This window comes from Trachemys scripta, chromosome 6 (genome assembly GCF_013100865.1).
Source record: "Trachemys scripta elegans isolate TJP31775 chromosome 6, CAS_Tse_1.0, whole genome shotgun sequence".
Lineage (NCBI taxonomy): Eukaryota > Metazoa > Chordata > Testudines > Emydidae > Trachemys > Trachemys scripta.
The window spans coordinates 100,908,539-100,926,260 of record NC_048303.1 but is presented as its reverse complement, the minus strand read 5'-3'; the positions used below and the strand labels follow the sequence as shown (position 1 = coordinate 100,926,260).

General features: G+C 37.4%; 1 protein-coding gene across 4 annotated transcripts in view; it reads left to right on the top strand.

The window, feature by feature from the left end:
- CNTLN (centlein) overlaps positions 1-17,722 on the top strand; it is a 286,401-nt gene that overhangs the window by 235,541 nt on the left and 33,138 nt on the right. For all 4 annotated transcript variants that reach the window (XM_034773873.1, XM_034773872.1, XM_034773875.1 and 1 more), the window contains 2 exons: positions 8,446-8,637; positions 16,816-16,913. In XM_034773873.1, the coding sequence (XP_034629764.1) occupies positions 8,446-8,637; positions 16,816-16,913 (290 nt within the window). The remainder of the gene's footprint in view (positions 1-8,445; positions 8,638-16,815; positions 16,914-17,722) is intronic.

Sequence of the window (17,722 nt, the reverse complement as noted above, 5' to 3'; positions counted from 1 at the left end):
AAAGCATCTTCTCTCTTCCAGTTATTAGAATGGGGAGGAACTTCAGTTTCAGATATCTACAAACATTTAAGATGGAGCCCTGAAACAGGGTTCAGGGACAGTACTCTGAACTGTACTCTTTTCCAGCAGTTACAGGTTGGCTCAAGGGACTGGACATTACACTGGACCTCACTGGCGGAGCCCCTACTCTCATTCTTTTTTTTCAAATCTACCGTTCATTCTCTAGGTAGAAGGTGTCCGATACATTTTCAAAGTGTTCTACCTACACTGCTCTACTATTGCTAGACCATTTATGACTGTCTGTATATTTATATGCTCAAAATAACACCTGCTGGTGTAGTACATCCATCCTCCCCTGAGTTGACTTTCATAGATTGGTAGTGATGGAGCCAGCTGAACTGGCGCCATAGGACAACGGCCAGCATGACCAAGTACCTGATACAACATGCACCATTCGTGAACCTAGTGAAGTTTGTGTGCAGATGAAGAGCGAAGAGTTATAGTACATAGTTGGTATATGAGAAGAGAGGACATGTGGGATGTGAACCAAGAAGGGATTGGGGTGTTGAGCGTAGAGACATTGCAAGGCAGAGGGAGAAGGGGACAAGTCAAGGTGAACAGAAAAAAAAGCAAAGGTGTGGTTAGTGTGAAGGAGATATGGTAGCATTTTAAAGCAGTACCCACTCAGATTGAGTCTGAAAGACATTCTAGCAAAAATGGTTCACTCTCCTTGAACTAGATAGCATATGAGTTATTTGTAAGACTGAATTTGTAGTATAGCCATCTACTTTGGTTCCTCCTTGTTGGTATATCCTTTAAAAATATACACACTTCCATTCAGGAAGATACGACGCTCTACGCTTTGGAAATAAAAATACATGAGATTATTTTAGTGAAATCAAAGAAAATTAAAAAAAAACCTTTTTAAAATAATCTTTTCATTTTAGTTGCTACGTATTTTATGTGAGCTATACTGAAAACAGATGGAAGCATTATTAATTTTTGCACCGCTATGAGTTTTAGTGCAGCAAATTTGTATGTGTTATCTGAAACATATGAATACTTAGTATTGCTGCTGTTAAATTTGTAATGAGTTGTAGGGATTGAGAAATTCCCCGACTGGCTCTCATGTAAGTAGTTCATTTGCAGTGCTTAGATGTGGTAAGATTAAGTAGGAGGATATGGCAAACATTATCACTGACCCAAACTGAAACATTCTAGTTTCCAACTTTGTGAGCTTGCCCTTCCCTGCAGCATTTGGTGTAAATAAGAGAAATAATGCCTAATTCCACTTTTTTCTATATAGCAAACATCATGTACACCTCTACATCGATATAATGCTGTCCTCGGGAGCCAAAAAATCTTACCCCGTTATAGGTGAAACCGCGTTATATCGAACTTGCTTTGATCCACTGGAGTGCGCAGTCCCCCCTGCTCCCCCAGAGCACTGCTTTACTGCATTATATCCGAATCCGTATTATATCGGGTCGCATTATATTGGGGTAGAGGTGTACTTGAATTCTGGTTCCAATTTACGAGAAAGCACATGTGTTCAGTACCTTACATACACTGCACTTTAGTGTATACAGATGTGTGGATGTTTAGGGCCAAATTTTCAATGTTAAGGCCTTGGCTACACTGGCAATTCACAGCGCTGCACTTGCTGCGCTCCGGGGTGTGAAAAAACATCCCCCCTGAGCGCAGCGAGTGCAGCGCTGTAAAGCGCCAGTGTAATCAGCGCCTGCAGCGCTGCACGCTCGCTCGCAGCGCTGCAAGCTATTCCCCTCGGAGAGGTGGAGAGAGCTCTCGCAGCACTGGCGGCGCGACTACACTCGCGCTTCACAGCGCTGCCACGAGTGTAGCCAAGGCCTAAGTGTGAAATGTAGCTTCTGTGCACAAATACCCAACGTGCATGTAAATATCAGGTATTTGCATACATGTCTGCACTTAGGCATGTAACTGGTCATGTACAAACATCTGATTTGTGTTCAGTTCATGTTCTCAAATGTAAGCCTACAATATCATGCACCTAATGTTTGAAAATGTGCCTTTTAGAATCATTAAGCATTTATGGATACATTGTTGCTTTGAATTATACTGTGTCTGTGGATATAAGTAATTCAAATTGCTTAAAATTCTTATGAATATATAAAAGACGGTAAAATTTAATTTAAATTCAGAAATGTGTTTTATTTCTTTTTAAAATTTTACAGTTTTTACTGGTTATGTATTTGGAGGAGTTTAATAGTTCTAGGCAAAACCCTATACAACGCTGTTTGCCTGCAGTTATCACTGTACGGTATCTGAGGCCCAAATCCTACAAACACTGAAGTATATATATAACTTTATTCATGCAGTAGTCCTATTGATCTCAGTAGTACTACTCATGTAATTAAAGGTATACACCTGGCTAATGCCCTGATCTTGCATTGGAATCCACTTGAATTCCTGCATGAATCCCAATACAAGATGGTGGCCTTAAGTGTTTAGGACAGTTTTGGAACCTAATATACAGTATTTTCTTATGGGCAAAACTCAGAGTGAAACTTTGGTGGGTTGGGGACACAAGATAAATTATAAGAAAAGGTTTGTATGAATCTCTGCAAGCTAAAACCACCAAATTTGGCACAGTTGTTGTCTGTGGAGGAATATTATGATTATAAACCTAATTGTATTTTTCCAATCATATTTGTGTGTTGACATAGCACTTTACAAAGAGTAAAATGAAGTGAATTTTACAATTCAAAAATTCTACAGCCCTTTCCAGTTCAGTAAAGAATTATTCATATGGGAGAAGGTCCAAAAAAGTCAAATATCGGAGGTTTTTATATTATGTAGTGTTCTAAGTGTTTGCCTTTCTGTTGAAATATTTTGATTCAATAACAAATCCATATAACAACAGAATTGCAGGTAAAACTCCTTCATTTTCAAAGTAGGCAGAATAAAAATCTGTTTGTATTCAGCTCATTATTTAAAGGAATTATCAAAAATGCAAAGATTTTGAAAACAATGTTGATTCTTCATCATTGCAGTATTCTTTGCCAACTCTCATTGAAGTTGTATTTTATATAGATAAAAGATGATCTATAATCACCAATATGTAAACTGCATTTATAAGATATTTGAACTGAAACAATACTACTACCCAACTATCAATAGGACAAATATTTTTTCATTAATAAAATACATTGGGAAAGAGCCATATCTGTTATCCATAAGCAGATATCTATATTTCTCTACTGGGATCTAATTTAAGCTCTTCATGAAAGATTGGCATTTTCAGTGCCTCAAACATCCTTAAAAGCTGCTTTATTAATTGCAAACCATATTTAGTATGACCTCATAATAATGTAGCATACCTCAAGTGTCATGCCTGTCTTTACTATGCACATTGGAGCTGTGTTCATCTATACCAGACAACTGCACTTCAAGGAAAGATTTTTTTTCTTGATAGACGATTAGCAGTAATTAGGAAGATTCACCTCAGTAAGATGTCAACATCAGATAGTTTTAAAAAGTTGAATGTCAGTGGCTTAAAAAGAGTTTTTTTCTGACACATAGGTATGGCATATGAAACATGAAATGTTAATTTAACTTTTCTGCTTATTATTCATGCACAATATTATTTTGTCATTCAGATACTACACTGACAGAGTGCAAGGGGTGTTAAAATAGTGCTGCTAGAATAAAAAGAGGATTAATCTACCATTGGCCAATTAGCCAAAGAGTACTTAATGGTCTCTAAAGGCTACTGAAGTCTAACAACTCGCTAAAGCACTGGTAAAAAGTCCTCTATATTACCTTCATTTACTTGACATTTTGTGAAACATAGTGTAGGCTGCTGATAACTGCATTTGCCTGAAAGTAGTTTATAAATGAGTGATCTGGTAGTTCTTACTAAAAATTCAAAAAAGTCTATATTAAATAAATGACTAATAAGGTCTACATTTTAGAACTTTTTACCTTTTTACAGTTTTTGGTCCAGCTTAGAGATGGGACATCAAGTTATCAAAGACTTTATTTCTAATTTTCTGTCTGTGTTCCTGGAGTTAAAAATACCCGTTTGTTGAGGGCAAACTAGTTCCACAAGGAAAATTTCCTCAGAGGCTTAAAAGTTTAAGTGGTTGTACTTTTCTTGTTTCTAAAAAATTATATGTGATCAGATGCCATGAATGGAACATGATTACTTTTCCAGTTGGATATTTTTATATATTGTTTTCATATTTATAGATGTCTGATGTTATCGGTCTTCATTTTACCTTTATTTTTTATTCCCCATCAATAAAAAGATATTGAGTCTATTCATGAGAGGAAAAATGGGTTTACAATTAGAGAGACTTACTTTAAAAACCTTGCCTGAAAAGTTAAATAGAAACTATTAGATTTTTGTAAAGGAGAATATCACCGAAGTACTGTAAAGTACTATAAAGATATTCACTACAGTATTAGTCATAGACTTTTTTTTTTTTTTTTTTTGCAGTTATTATTTGAAACTGTATATTCACAAGAACTGTATGTGACCGAAATACTGTTGTTCTTACAAGTTTCCTCTACAATAGAGTTAAAATTGCAGGAGAATAACAGCATGCTTTAAAAAATACAGGAAAAACAAAGCAATGTTGTATTTTAAAAGGTAACTGGATGTGAGAGCTATGCAGTATTAAAAAATATACTGCAATATAAATCTACAAATCAATTCCCATCTCCTCTCACCCTCAATATAAGATTTCTCAGAAAGCCAGAAGTCAGTTTGCTCCTAGTTTCTGAAAAAGTCTTCCCTCTGCACTCTCTGAATTTCTTTTGGCTGCCAAGATTAGAGGGTTTTGTAATAGCAAGAAATGTTATTTAAATCTAACACCATTTGCTCTTTATAAAATGTCTGAGCTCTGTTATATACTGATTTATTTACAGTTGAATCATCCTAACGAAACAGGTTATAACATAGGGTGAAAAAGTTTGTAAAATAATTTGATACTGCAGATATAAATTCTACACAATCTATATTGTGAGTATAAAATTTAGAGGTTGTGTACATCATCGTATTAAGAGTACAACAACAAACACTAAATAGTTACCTACAGCAGAGGCCTATTGTTGCAGTTTCATATTGATATTAAAGCAGCTCAGTTAGGCTGTACAGTCATAGAGGTTCCTTGTCCCAAGGAATTTAGTCTGCCATATGCAAAGTAATGACAGTGCAATCGTGCAGTTCTCTGTATAGTGGCCAAACGTAGCAGAATTACCAAGCAGGGGGCCAAGTAGTGGAGAGCTTGCACAGAGAGACATCTTGGGTGAAATCCTGGCCCCATTGAAATCAAATGGGAATTTTGCCATTGATTTCAATAAAGCCACGTTTTCACCACTTACTCTTCTGTGCACCATGGAACAGAGCTCTGTGGATATACCAGGCACAGGGGGGTTAGGATAAGTGTGTGCACAGTGAATCTGTAAACGTCTTCTAGGGGCTGCAGCATACTGTGGTCACTATGAACAGGCGTAGCACCTGCAGCATGAATTTAAAAACACCTGGTCTAGTTGGGATTGAAAATTTCACTGCTCAGCCCCATGACTTGTTCCCATGGAGCAAGTCTGTCACTCAGGATTTGGCTGCATGTTAGGAGGGCCAAAAAGAAAGTGTTTAAAAAAAACAGCAGCAGCTCAACAACCTGAAACTTATTGCTGGAAGGGAAAAAAAATCAAAGTGATGAACTTAAGGTAAGTAACAAAGAGCTCTTCTTCAGGTCTGTGTGGCTCGAAAGCTTGTCTCTCTCACAACAGAAGTTGGTCCAATGAAAGATATTACGTCACCACCATGTCTCTCTAATTTCCTGGAACCAACATGGCTACAACTGCACTACATTTGCCTGAATGTTGATCCGGGATGTAGTGCAGACATACCTCTCAGCAGTCACTGATTGCAAGGGACATCCCTGTCTGTCCACAATGGGAAATGTAGGTTTTCTGCTTGTCTGCTCCTTGGACACTCCCCTCCCCCTCTTCCCCTCTGCACATACCAGGTTTCTCTCTTACATTTAATGTTTGAATGTGTTTTAAAGATGGAAAAGTGTCTATTTCCTAGTTCAAGTAAATTCCAAAAACTAGGGTCAAGAATTCAAGTTGTTGCCTTGCAGCCAGTCTTGGGAAGATCCATCCCCTTATTGCTCCTTTAATCTATTTGATACCACATTCATGACTGTGACTACTGTGACCATGACACTTGGGCTCTGATGGTTTTGCCTACACTGTCAGTCCTGGGCGGGGGAGGGGGAGGTGAGGAATCTCATTGAGTCCCAGGCTAAAACCCCATGATGTTAGACAGCACAAACAGAGAGCTATCTGTTCCTCACAAACATAGTCATTTTCCACTTTTATCTTTGAGTAATTTACAATAGAAACATCAAACCATGACAATCTGGGTACAGCAGCATTGCATATGTTGGATAAATTAACATCTGCAGCTTCCTGAAGTGCTGCTGTTTTTTGTTGTTAGGTTGGGGTTGTTGTTGTTTGTTTGTTTGTTTGTTTAAGTATCCTTCACTTTGAATCCTCTACCCACATGATGTTCTCATTTTAAGTCCTGTGGGTTTTGAGAGGTGGGAATAACATAACAGATTAAAGAGTTCCAGTCAAAAGTTACCTTAGTACGGTTGGTCTGTGGTTAAGTAATGAAATTACAGCAAACTCATAAAGAAATGGAAAGATTAAGCCTTTTGCCAGCAGTGGTCCTGATCTCCGATATATATGCACAATTCCCACTGGCTTTAATAAGTGTATGTGAGTGCAGAAATGGTATCAGTATTTGGGTTCAAAAATTAGACTGTATTTTGTTGTATCTATAAATATTTTTTAATCTCATTGAAAATGTGCAAACTTCCCCAACTGTCTGTAATTAACATAAATATGTTCATGAAAGCGTGTTTTTTTTCCTTTTTTTCCTGGATATATTTTTCATCACAGATCTTCAAGTGATTTAAGTATGTGTATGTACGTATAGTGTTCATATTTTAAGGAGCATTTATTTTGCGCATAACTTTGAACAATGTAGAATTCTGCTTTTAATGTCAGTACTAGCATCCTTTGAAATATGAACAATAGCTTGTACCTAGGTTTACCAATTATTTTACATATCAACATGTAATCAACTACACATTTGCCATTTAAAAGCTGTAGTATCTTGTCCAATTTCGAATTGGGATTCTTCACACAGGAGATTTTTTTTCCTCCCTCTGAGAAATTTCAATATCATTTTGTCTAGTTGTTCCTTATGTTAAACTACCATATTATAAGCTTGTTTGGAATAATAAAATAGTACTGTAGTTACCCTCTTAAGTAGCAGAAAGTTGTTATGCCATTAAAGGTTGGTGGCTTTCTGCTGACTACAGACTGGTGAAAGATAAGCACTGGCATAAAGATTATTCCAGGTGCCCTGTTCACAGAATAACATTAATTGTGTATTCTTTAGAATAGGAGAATATTTTTATTTATTTCTAAAATTACATATTTAATTAGTACTGTGATATTATAATTCACTGATTAAATGGGCCTTGTCAGTTGTCAATCAAGCACTGTAAGACTGAGATAGTTTGCATGCTATTTATTTGAACTAAATCCCTAACAAGCCTCGTCTGCTAATTGAACTTAACATTTATGTTGCTAAATGAGAAGCATTTTGGCTGCAGTATAGGGTGGTAAGACCTACCCAGTGGAATAAACAACTAACATCTGTTATGCTGTCCTGCTCCAGCTTGGCTTTTACCAGTTAAGTACATCAGCCCTAGAGTCAAGGTTATGGAATACGTGGCTCTCTGGCTATGGTGCATATATGTGAAAAGGAAGGAATAACACAACATGAGTAAAGACCAGCCAACCAGAAGATATTTAGTGCAGCTGGTCCATTTTGCTTTAACCTCTACAAGCCCTACAAATATCAAAACAAAAGCCAAGAAAAGGATGTATGTTTTACAGCAGTTGTCAACAGAACATTCAAGTAAGCTTACAATAGTCACCATTAAAACAAAATTGACATTTAGCCATCCTTACCACAGGGTGATATCTGAGATAGCTTGGTATTTCCTGATACTTAGTACAGGAAATAATTGTAGAATCAGACAGCCCTGTGGGTAAACATTTTTTTTAGCAGTAACCACTGTTACTATACAGCTTCCTATAACTTTTGTTTCCTGTCATGAGACAAATATCAATATATGCAATCAAACTGTAAGGTTTCATGTGTGACTTTCTGTATTAGGTTACTTCTCTTTACTGCCAGATTTGATTTTTCTACTCTCTGGACCAGTGAATTCAGCCAACTAATATGTAATGTAGAGTAAAGATAATGTATGAGTCTGTTGTTTATTTTTCTAATGTACATCCTCTTGTGATCAAGCAGAAACAAATAATTTTTGAATGTAACTGTGATTATTTATACTTTTATTTGGAAAACAGACATTGACCTCCGATCTGGCTGAGTTGCAACGAGAGAGAGAAGATTTACAAGGAAAATTAGAGCATCTGGCCCAAGCTACCAGGTTGAAAGAGGGTCTGTCTCCTGTGACTTCTAACCAAATTGAAGTCATACCACCTACTTCTTCAAAGAACACAGATTTGGAGATGAAGCAGCTGTATTGCAAACTGAAGGTGAGAGAACAGATTAGTCAGCTAACAGGATAACTCTTACTGTAGGATTATTTCATTTGCTCGGTCTCAAAGATGTAAAAAGGTACAATTTGCCATAGGCTAGCCCATAACTAGGAATTTAAGTGTCAGATAATCTTTGTTATTAGATGGTAGACATAACCAAATGAGTGAATCTTGCAGTGAAAGGATCTTTTACAGACAAAGCAGGCCAAGATGAAAGCTTGTTGAAAGTGCAATGGAACTATGTTATTAGAGGGAAATTGTGATTTCAGGCTTTGTGTGAGAAAGAGCTGATCATTAGTGACTAGGGTAAGATTGAAGTGTGCTGGTTGTGTAACTCATGTAACACCTTCTGTCTTCTTATCTATAAATCACTATTACTGTTATCTTCAAAGGGAACTAGTCCCTTATTTTTATTGCATTTCTGGTGGTAGTTAACAACAATAATGCTAATGACTAAATAACCCAACAGTTGCACAGTAATTTAAAAAAAGATCCTGGCATATATGACTAGCAAATAATGAAGAAGGGGGGAGAGTTTATTTTTAAGAATTAATTTCAATTTAATTATTTAGTTGATGACCAGATATCATGGTGATGGGCATGCTAGGATTGGATGAATGGGTAAGGGACAAAAATAGGCAAGGAATAGGTAACAAGAAAAAAATATAACTAGTTAATAATCTGATTTTTGAATCTCAGGTTATCTTGTTCTGCTCTATATAGACTCTTATAACATGCTCATAAACATAGTATAGCACTTTCCCATGGAGCATGAAGTGATGTGATTAACATCTGTCACATATTGTTTGTTCTCTCTGCCTCTCTCCATAGGGAGAAGTCTGAGCAGTGGAGAGTTTTGTTTTAGGAAGGTGTTTTTTATATATAAATACACACGCGCGCGCACACACACACACACACACACTGATATGTTTATGTTAGAAATGGCAAGATAAAAGAAATACAACTTTTGGTAATCTGAAAACTGTTTCTCTTAAAAGAAAGTTAGTCCTAGTTACCCAGGGGAGCACAAGCTGAGATTCCGGCACAGGTACAACTCTCAGATTGGGAAAGGAGTTCTTATATTTAGGGGTGGATTAAAGCAGGATCTGTAGATTTGGGCTGAGGACCATGGATCCATAAAATCTGGAGGCAAGGAACAGTGAGGGTAAGCCCATTGCTGGAGAGGAGACAGAAGCAGGGGGTAGCATTGGCAAGGCATATAGCTAGGACTGCTACAAGCTTGCGAGCAAGTTGGAGGGGTAGGGACCTTTGGTTTGTGGGTAGCTCTTGTGTTTCAGAGTATTGGCTCTGAGCCCAATTTAGTCTTAATCCACTACTACCTCATGACTCAGTAGTAACCTCTCCAGCTAATCTGGGAGCAGACTTGACTTGATCCTTATGTTTGATTGTCATCTTCAACCAGAAGCCTACTGGTCATGACCTCTGTGGGTGCAGGGGCTTTAAAGAAATGAAAAACTGAGATCTTGTAATCTTCATTTGTGGGATGCTGGACATTTGTTTTTCTCCCAGCCCAACATCTCATCAAAGAAAGAAACATGCATGTTGATGAACCTAGTATGCCAAAATATTCCATTTGCCATGTAGAAACTATAAAATATTTGGACCAAAGTTATTTCTTGGTCCTTCAGACAGAGAATATTGCACTATTGAATAAAAATATTTGACACCAGCTGTATGGAAGCCTAGTATCAAAGATATTAAATCAGTTTTCAATGTATCTTTAAAAGTGTTCTAATTTTTTTAAAGTAAAATTAAATACGTGAAAAACTCAGACCCCAAAGCATTAAGTGTCTGCATTTAGAGTGCAAGATCTTCAGTGTAGGAAACGACATACATGTAAGGTATTATTATTACTATTATTTATTATATCTGTTGGCCAAAACCTTATTCAGTATTTATCAAGTATTTAGTTCAAGCAAAACTCTCGTTGATTTTAATGGAAGTTTTCCTTGAGTAAGAACTCATCAAGAACTGATTGAGGATTTAGTCCTGTGTGTGTAAAGTTCAGTTGTATGATATAAATGTTTTATATTATACATATAAAGGTACAGATTACAAATAATATGTAAATCATTTTTGGTGGGTTTTTTTTTTACTATTAGATTCTGAGTTCAGAATTTCTCCTGTAGCATTCACCCTAAAAATAATGCTGGGATCTGTATCCCTTACAGCTTTCATTTGCAGTGCCATTATCGACTCTTATAGGGAAAACACAGAACTTTGGACTTGATAAGTTGATAAGTAAAAGAGGTACTACTTTTCTACTCCTTAGTTTTAATATATATCAAACAATGTAAAACTTAGCACCTACAAGTCCACTCAGTCCTACTTCTTGTTCAGCCAATCAATAAGACAAACAAGTTTGTTTACATTTGCAGGTGATAATGCTGCCCACTTCTTGTTTACAATATCACCTGAAAGTGAGAACAGGCATTTGTATGGCACTGTTGTAGCCAGCATCGCAAGTTATTTATGTGCCAAATGCGCTAAAGATTCAGATGGCCCTTCATGCTTCAGCCACCGTTCCAGAGGACATGTGTACATGCTGATGATAGGTTCTGCTCGATAACGATCCAAAGCAGTGCGCCCGACGCATCTTCATTTTCATCATCTGAGTCAGATGCCACCAGCAGAAGGTTGATTTTCTTTTTTGGTGGTTCGGGTTCTGTAATTTCTGCATTGGAGTGTTGCTCTTCTAAGACTTCTGAAAGCATGTTCCACACCTCGTCCCTCTCAGATTTTGGAAGGCACTTCAGATTCTTAAACCTTGGGTCGAGTACTGTAGCTATCTTTAGAAATCTCACATTGCTATCTTCTTTGCGTTTTGTCAAATCTGCAGTGAAAGTGTTCTTAAAATGAATAACATGTGCTGGGTCATCATCCACGGCTACTATAACATGAAATATATGACAGAATGTACGTAAAACAGAGCTGGAGACATACAATTCTCCCCCGAAGAGTTCAGTCTGAAATTAATTAACGCATCATTTTTTTAACGAATGTCATCAGCATGGAAGCATGACCTCTAGAATGGTGGCTGAAACATGAAAGGGGCATATGAATGTTTAGCATATCTGGCATGTAAATACCTTGCAATACTGGCTACACAAGTGCCATGTGAACGCCTGTTCTCACTTTCTGGTGACGTTGTAAATAAGAAGTGGGCACCATTATCTCCTGAACAAGAAGTAGGACCTAGTGGACTTGTAGGCTCTAAAGTTTTAAATTGTTTTATTTGAGTGCAAGTATGTAAAAAAAAAAAAAAAATCTACATTGTAAGTTGCACTTTCACGATAGAGATTGCACTACAGTATTTGTATGAGGTGAATTGAAAAATACTTTATTTTGTTCATCATTTTTATAATGCAAATATTTGTAACAAGAATAATAATATAAAGTGAGCTCTGTAAATTTTGTATTGTGTTGTAATTGAAATCAATATATTTGAAAATGTAGAAAACATCCAAAATATTTAATAAATTTTAATTGATATTCTGTTGTTTAACAGTGCAATTAAAATTGCAATTAATTTTTTTAATTGCGATTAATTTTTTTGAGTTAATCGCATGAGTTAACTGCGATTAATTGACCACCCTAATATTTATTCGTAATGTATAAGTCTACACACACATCCTATTAAAGATTTGGGATCTTAAACAGTTCCTTTCATTCCCCAATATGGCTGACTTATCATGGCTTATTTAGCACTCAAAAGAATGTTATTTTGATCCATTGATGCCTAATGGAAAATACTGAATAACATTATACCTAGAGTCAGTTCTGTTTCCATGTCAGACCATTTCTCTGTTGCTTTTCCCTCGTTTGTATTGCTAGAAACATTTTCAAGGAAACAAAATCTTTTTTGGTAAAGGTTGGATGCTCCTTTTGCTTACGTTTCATTGGCCAAGCGAAGCGAGTCCTTACGCTCAACTTGATGGGATTTCTCTGTCTGTATGTGAGAACTTTTGAAAATCACATTAATTCAATTCCAAAATTTCACGGCCTATCTAGGTGTGAATGGGCTGAACCCCATTGATTTTGGTGAAAACTGGAAAACCAGAAAAGCCAGTTTTCTACTAATCTAATTGTTATTATATAGGCTCTGGATACAGGGTGAGGAAGTGACCTCACAGAGCCCTATGGCAGGGGAGCAGAGTCACTTTGGATATAAGGGTGAGGCAGTAACTTTAGGATTTAGGGTAAGGATTAGAGTAGAGATTTAGGGGCCAAGGATTCAGCTGGGGAGGGGGGGGGTTAGGGTTCCAGAGAATTCCTTTTGCCTGCTGCACAAAATGCTAATTCTGTGGTTCTGATTTCAGTGGGAGTCAGGCTGCTGGAAACTTCTCACCACCCCCTACTCTGCCATAAACCCCCTCTCTCCAGCTGAGCGTTCCATTAGTTTGAGCCCCTTCCCTCTCTTCCTGGATATGTGGCCCATCTTACTTTCCAATTGATGTGGTCCTCCAACTTTCATCCCCTGCCTCTAGACTTCTTCCCTCCTGAAATCTATACATCTCCTGTGATATCCAATGTGACACCTCTCAGTCAGGAGCCACAACCCAACTGTCAGAATTCTCCTGTGAAATCTGGCTTAATCCACCATTCCTCCTACTTGTCACAGTTTAATTAGTATATTTTCCCTGACCCCCATGTGTCTCAGCAGCTGCATCTCTTTCTCTGCTCCTACTGATGCGTGTCATTCCCTAGCCCATCACCCGGGTGCTGGGGGCTCTCTTTCTCCTGGACATGCGGCTGCCTCTCATAATGCACTAGCAAAGTGAGTTGCCTCCCAAAACATGACGCGTAAAAACTTTAAATATATCACAACACTGTGCTGAGCACATTGAGTGCAAATAACTATTGTTGGATTTATGGAGTGGACTTATTTGTCCAAATCCTGAGATACTCTATTTCTACTCAATTTTTATTCTTCCAGTTGAAGTCCAGTGAGAGTCACAATATCTCATGGAAATCAATGGGAGTTTGCCTGAATAAGGACAATTATTTGGACATATGATGGTGTGGTGACTTTGGGATTTTGGAATAGGCACGGTAGATGTATGTGATTAACTCCCCTTGGATAGCATGTGCATATATATATATATATATATATAATTAATCCAAAAAACATGCTCTTACAAGCATTTCCAGGTTGATGTCCTGTTACTAATGATAAATCAAAATATAGATAGTCAGCCTTCTCTATCCCTTTGAAGTGGGTTCCAGGGACAATTGCTTTTCTGGTATTCCCTTGCAGCTTGTCTGCATTGATGTTGTGCTGCCCATGAGTCAAATGGGTGGTATGAGCGTAACAGAAAAAGTGCGAAGAGATAGGGTCTGCATACACTTAGGTTATGTCTATACTACTGCCAGCTCGACACTTCAGAGATCGATTTAGCGGGTCTAATGAAGACCCACTAAATCGATGGTAGAGCATTCTCCGGTCGACTCCGGTACTCCACCCGGAATGAAAAGAGTAAGGTAAGTCGACGGGAGAGTGTCTCCTGTCAACCCAGCATGGTGTATACACCACAGTAAGTAGGCCTAAGGTACGTCGAATCCTGCTACCTTATTCACGTAGCTGGAGTTGCGTAACTTAGATTAATTTACCATGGAAATGTAGATATAGCCATAGTCCGAGAATGTTCAGCAGATCCCTTAGGCCAGTGGTACTTGGGAATGAAATTCTCCCCTCTTTCTTACACACGCTGTCAATCCAAACCCTCTGTAAAAAAGCTTTGTTCATTCCTTCCTTCCCCTTCCAACACACCCTCTTCTGGTTTCTTTCCCCAGGAAGGGGTAATCCCCCTCTGGACGTGAGTGCTCTTATAGTTGTTTTAACAAGCTCGTCTTTGTGAGTCTTTGATTCTAAGAATGTGCAAGAGGCCCACTTCTCACATAAGTGTTCATGTTCACATGTGGTATGTAAACCCATATAACTGGGTATTATGCTTCGCTCTAATGAAGGTCAAGCTCAACACATAGGTCAGGAAACTCAGTAACATTCTGCTGCCATTTATCATTTAAAAAATGTTCTGGTGTAAACCACACGTTTTCAGGATCAGGTGACATGCCAGATCCAGAAACTTTGGAATCCTAGGCATACTTTAACCACGTTAACATTTTTCACTTTATATAATAGATCACTGTAGCTTATTTCCATTAAGATCAATCCCGCAGTCCTTACTCAGGTAAAATACCCAATGAGTTTCACTACACCACAACATTTTTTACTTACATTCATCTCATCTTAAAGGTTATAAAACTATACATAATTCTCTGTGTTTTACAGTATGTTTGTATTTACCACCCAGCACATCTTTTTTTTTTTTTTTTTTTAATTACAAAAAAAAAATCAAGTTTCAGGTTAAACTTACTGACACATTTTTCAACAGCTTTTGCTTTTAGCACCACCCTGCTTTTAATTTTTACTTTCTTTTAAGAATGTTAAACCAAAATCAATATAACCTCCTAGGATAACATTTTTAATGGCAAAAGAAAGTTCCCAGGCAGGGAAGGATAAGCAGCATTATTGAAATAAGTGACTAGCCAACATTTCCTGTTCTAATTTAACATTTTCTGTAGCACCAGAAAAGAGCCTGTACAATGTATTAAAAACAATACTTTACACCTAACTACACACACAAGAGCCTATACTCCCCTTGAGGTGCACGGTGCTATGTACAATACTCCCATTAATGTTAATGGGAGTTACAAGCCTGCACTGAGCAGGGAAATTCTCCTCAAGTATCTCTGTTTACTGCCTGTCTGATCTATTCGCTCACAGTTTTAGACTTAATGGGTAAATTCCCAAAGCCCAGCACAATGGCTGAACCTTCAAAAATGCATTGTGCACACATTTCCCACCCATGCAATTTTTGGGTATGCCACTTGCTTGGGGCTTTGAATATATAGCCCACTGTTACATACAGTAATTATACCTCTCATTTCAGCTATGGAGCTCTAATATATACATTTATTTGAACTTACAGTTAGATGGATACTTATTTAAATTCTCTTATTTCTCTTTCTGCAGACGGTGTTTAAAGCTGTGTCTACACTGCCTGGCAATTTGGACTAAAGTGCTCACCAAAATGCTGCTCTGTAAATCTTCCATGTGGGTGTGAACTAAAATGTACCTAGTTTGCAATAAGATAGCCCTGTTTGAAGAAGACTACGTTAATGCAAAATAGGTACCTTTTAGTTCACCTCCACAGTGTCCACATGAGGGGGAGGGGTGCAGGATTTTGGTGCGTTCTGTAATTCACACCCCCAACAGTCCAAACTATAGGGCAGTGTAGACGAGCACTAAATTAACCTGCACCTGATCCTGGGCCAGATCATCCCCGGCAGATTTGCATGCAGAGGGGGCCCTCTGTGTGCAGATCTCCCTCTTATGGTATAGAACAGGGGGAATGTCACCTTGATGGCACTTAACCCCCTTTGCTGCTGTCCCGAGTCAATGCTCCTTCACTGGAATTACATGTGGCTCGATGTTTGGGGCTGCTACATTCCCCGACAGAGACTAGGGACTTGCATATGGAAATCTGACCAACTGGGAATGGTTGTTTCCATGTCTTCTATTTAGCAGCTGCAGTGGGCAGTGGAGCAACAGCTACTCTTGCAGCATGACTGCTTGTCTCATCATGGACGGTTGGTTTTTTTTTGTTCTTGCAGATCCCCCCAAATCAAAAGGATTGGGAAGAACCATAGTCCCAAAAATCTCATATTCCAAACCATCCCAGTAGAGGGGTACAGTTCAAAGAAACTTCACAAGACTAACCATGTAGAGTTTTACTTCCTTCCTACTTACCTCTCTTACTGACAATCCCATGCAAAGGAAAATGTGGTCCTGTTAGGTACAAAGTACCTATCTGTACCCTGAAGAACATATATTAATAAAGAATAATTATTGTCATGTGAAAAAAATAGCAGTTTTGAATGTATTTTCAAAGGCGAAGAGTTCTGATAAATGTGAAAATAGGAGTGTTCTTTTGTATAGATTGATAGATATGAAATGTTGATTAATAATGTTAATCAAAAAAACTTTTATACGGTAAGCCCTTTTATTTTAAACAAATTCATTATTGGTTATACCGCAGATAATATTTAATCCATACTATTTATGTTTTAATAAGTATTTTTTCAATTTAGAATGCAAATAACGAAATCACTAAACACTCAACCACGATTAAGTCTCTGAAAAATGAAGCCCAGGAAAAAGAAGAAAGGATGCGGGAACTACAGGAAAAGTATGTTCTCTTCCTCTACCTATTGTGTTTGGTGCCACCCAGTGGCAGATATGTGATTATTCCAAAATTAATCATTTCAGATCCAGACTTTCTGAGAGAAACCTCTCTCTCTCTCTCTCTCTTTTTGATAAATCTTGCAAACTGTTCAGGCTTTTCAGAAAATCAGAACAGTATACGCTAAGATCACATTTTGTATAAACTGATGAGTGATTAGCTGGCTACAATTTCTGCACTGTAATAAGAATATCTAAAGTCAGAATTCAGACCCTAGAGTGGACTTAGTTATCCTTGATGTAAATCTAAATGAATGCCTCAGCAGTGCTAAAAGCAGTCTTTCAAATACAGTAATTCTTTGCCTTGGGGCTAGGAGACATGTCAAGGTTTAGATGCTTAAACTGCATTAAATATCCAGTCTTTTATTTGTAAAAAGTGCAAAAGGACAGTTGTGTTTGTTTATATTTGAATTGATTAAGATTTATTTTAACTTTGGAATTCATGTATATTGATTTTGACATATACTACTGAGATTTTTTCCCCCCTAGATTCATAGTGTAAAAGCAGCTGTACTACTGTTCTTCAGTTAAATTTAGGATATAAATAGAACCTCTTTGCACATTTATGAATTTCATGTCTGATCAGAAGTTTTTTTTTTAATAACCCAGTCCAACCATCCCCAATGTTTTATTTTAGAGAGTCTGTATAATTTTCCTTATTGATACAATTTGCTCACTTCAAACAGAAAAGATTATTTAAAAACACTTTAATAGTATATATTTTCTAGTGGTTAATGCCTTAAGAAAAAAAATAAA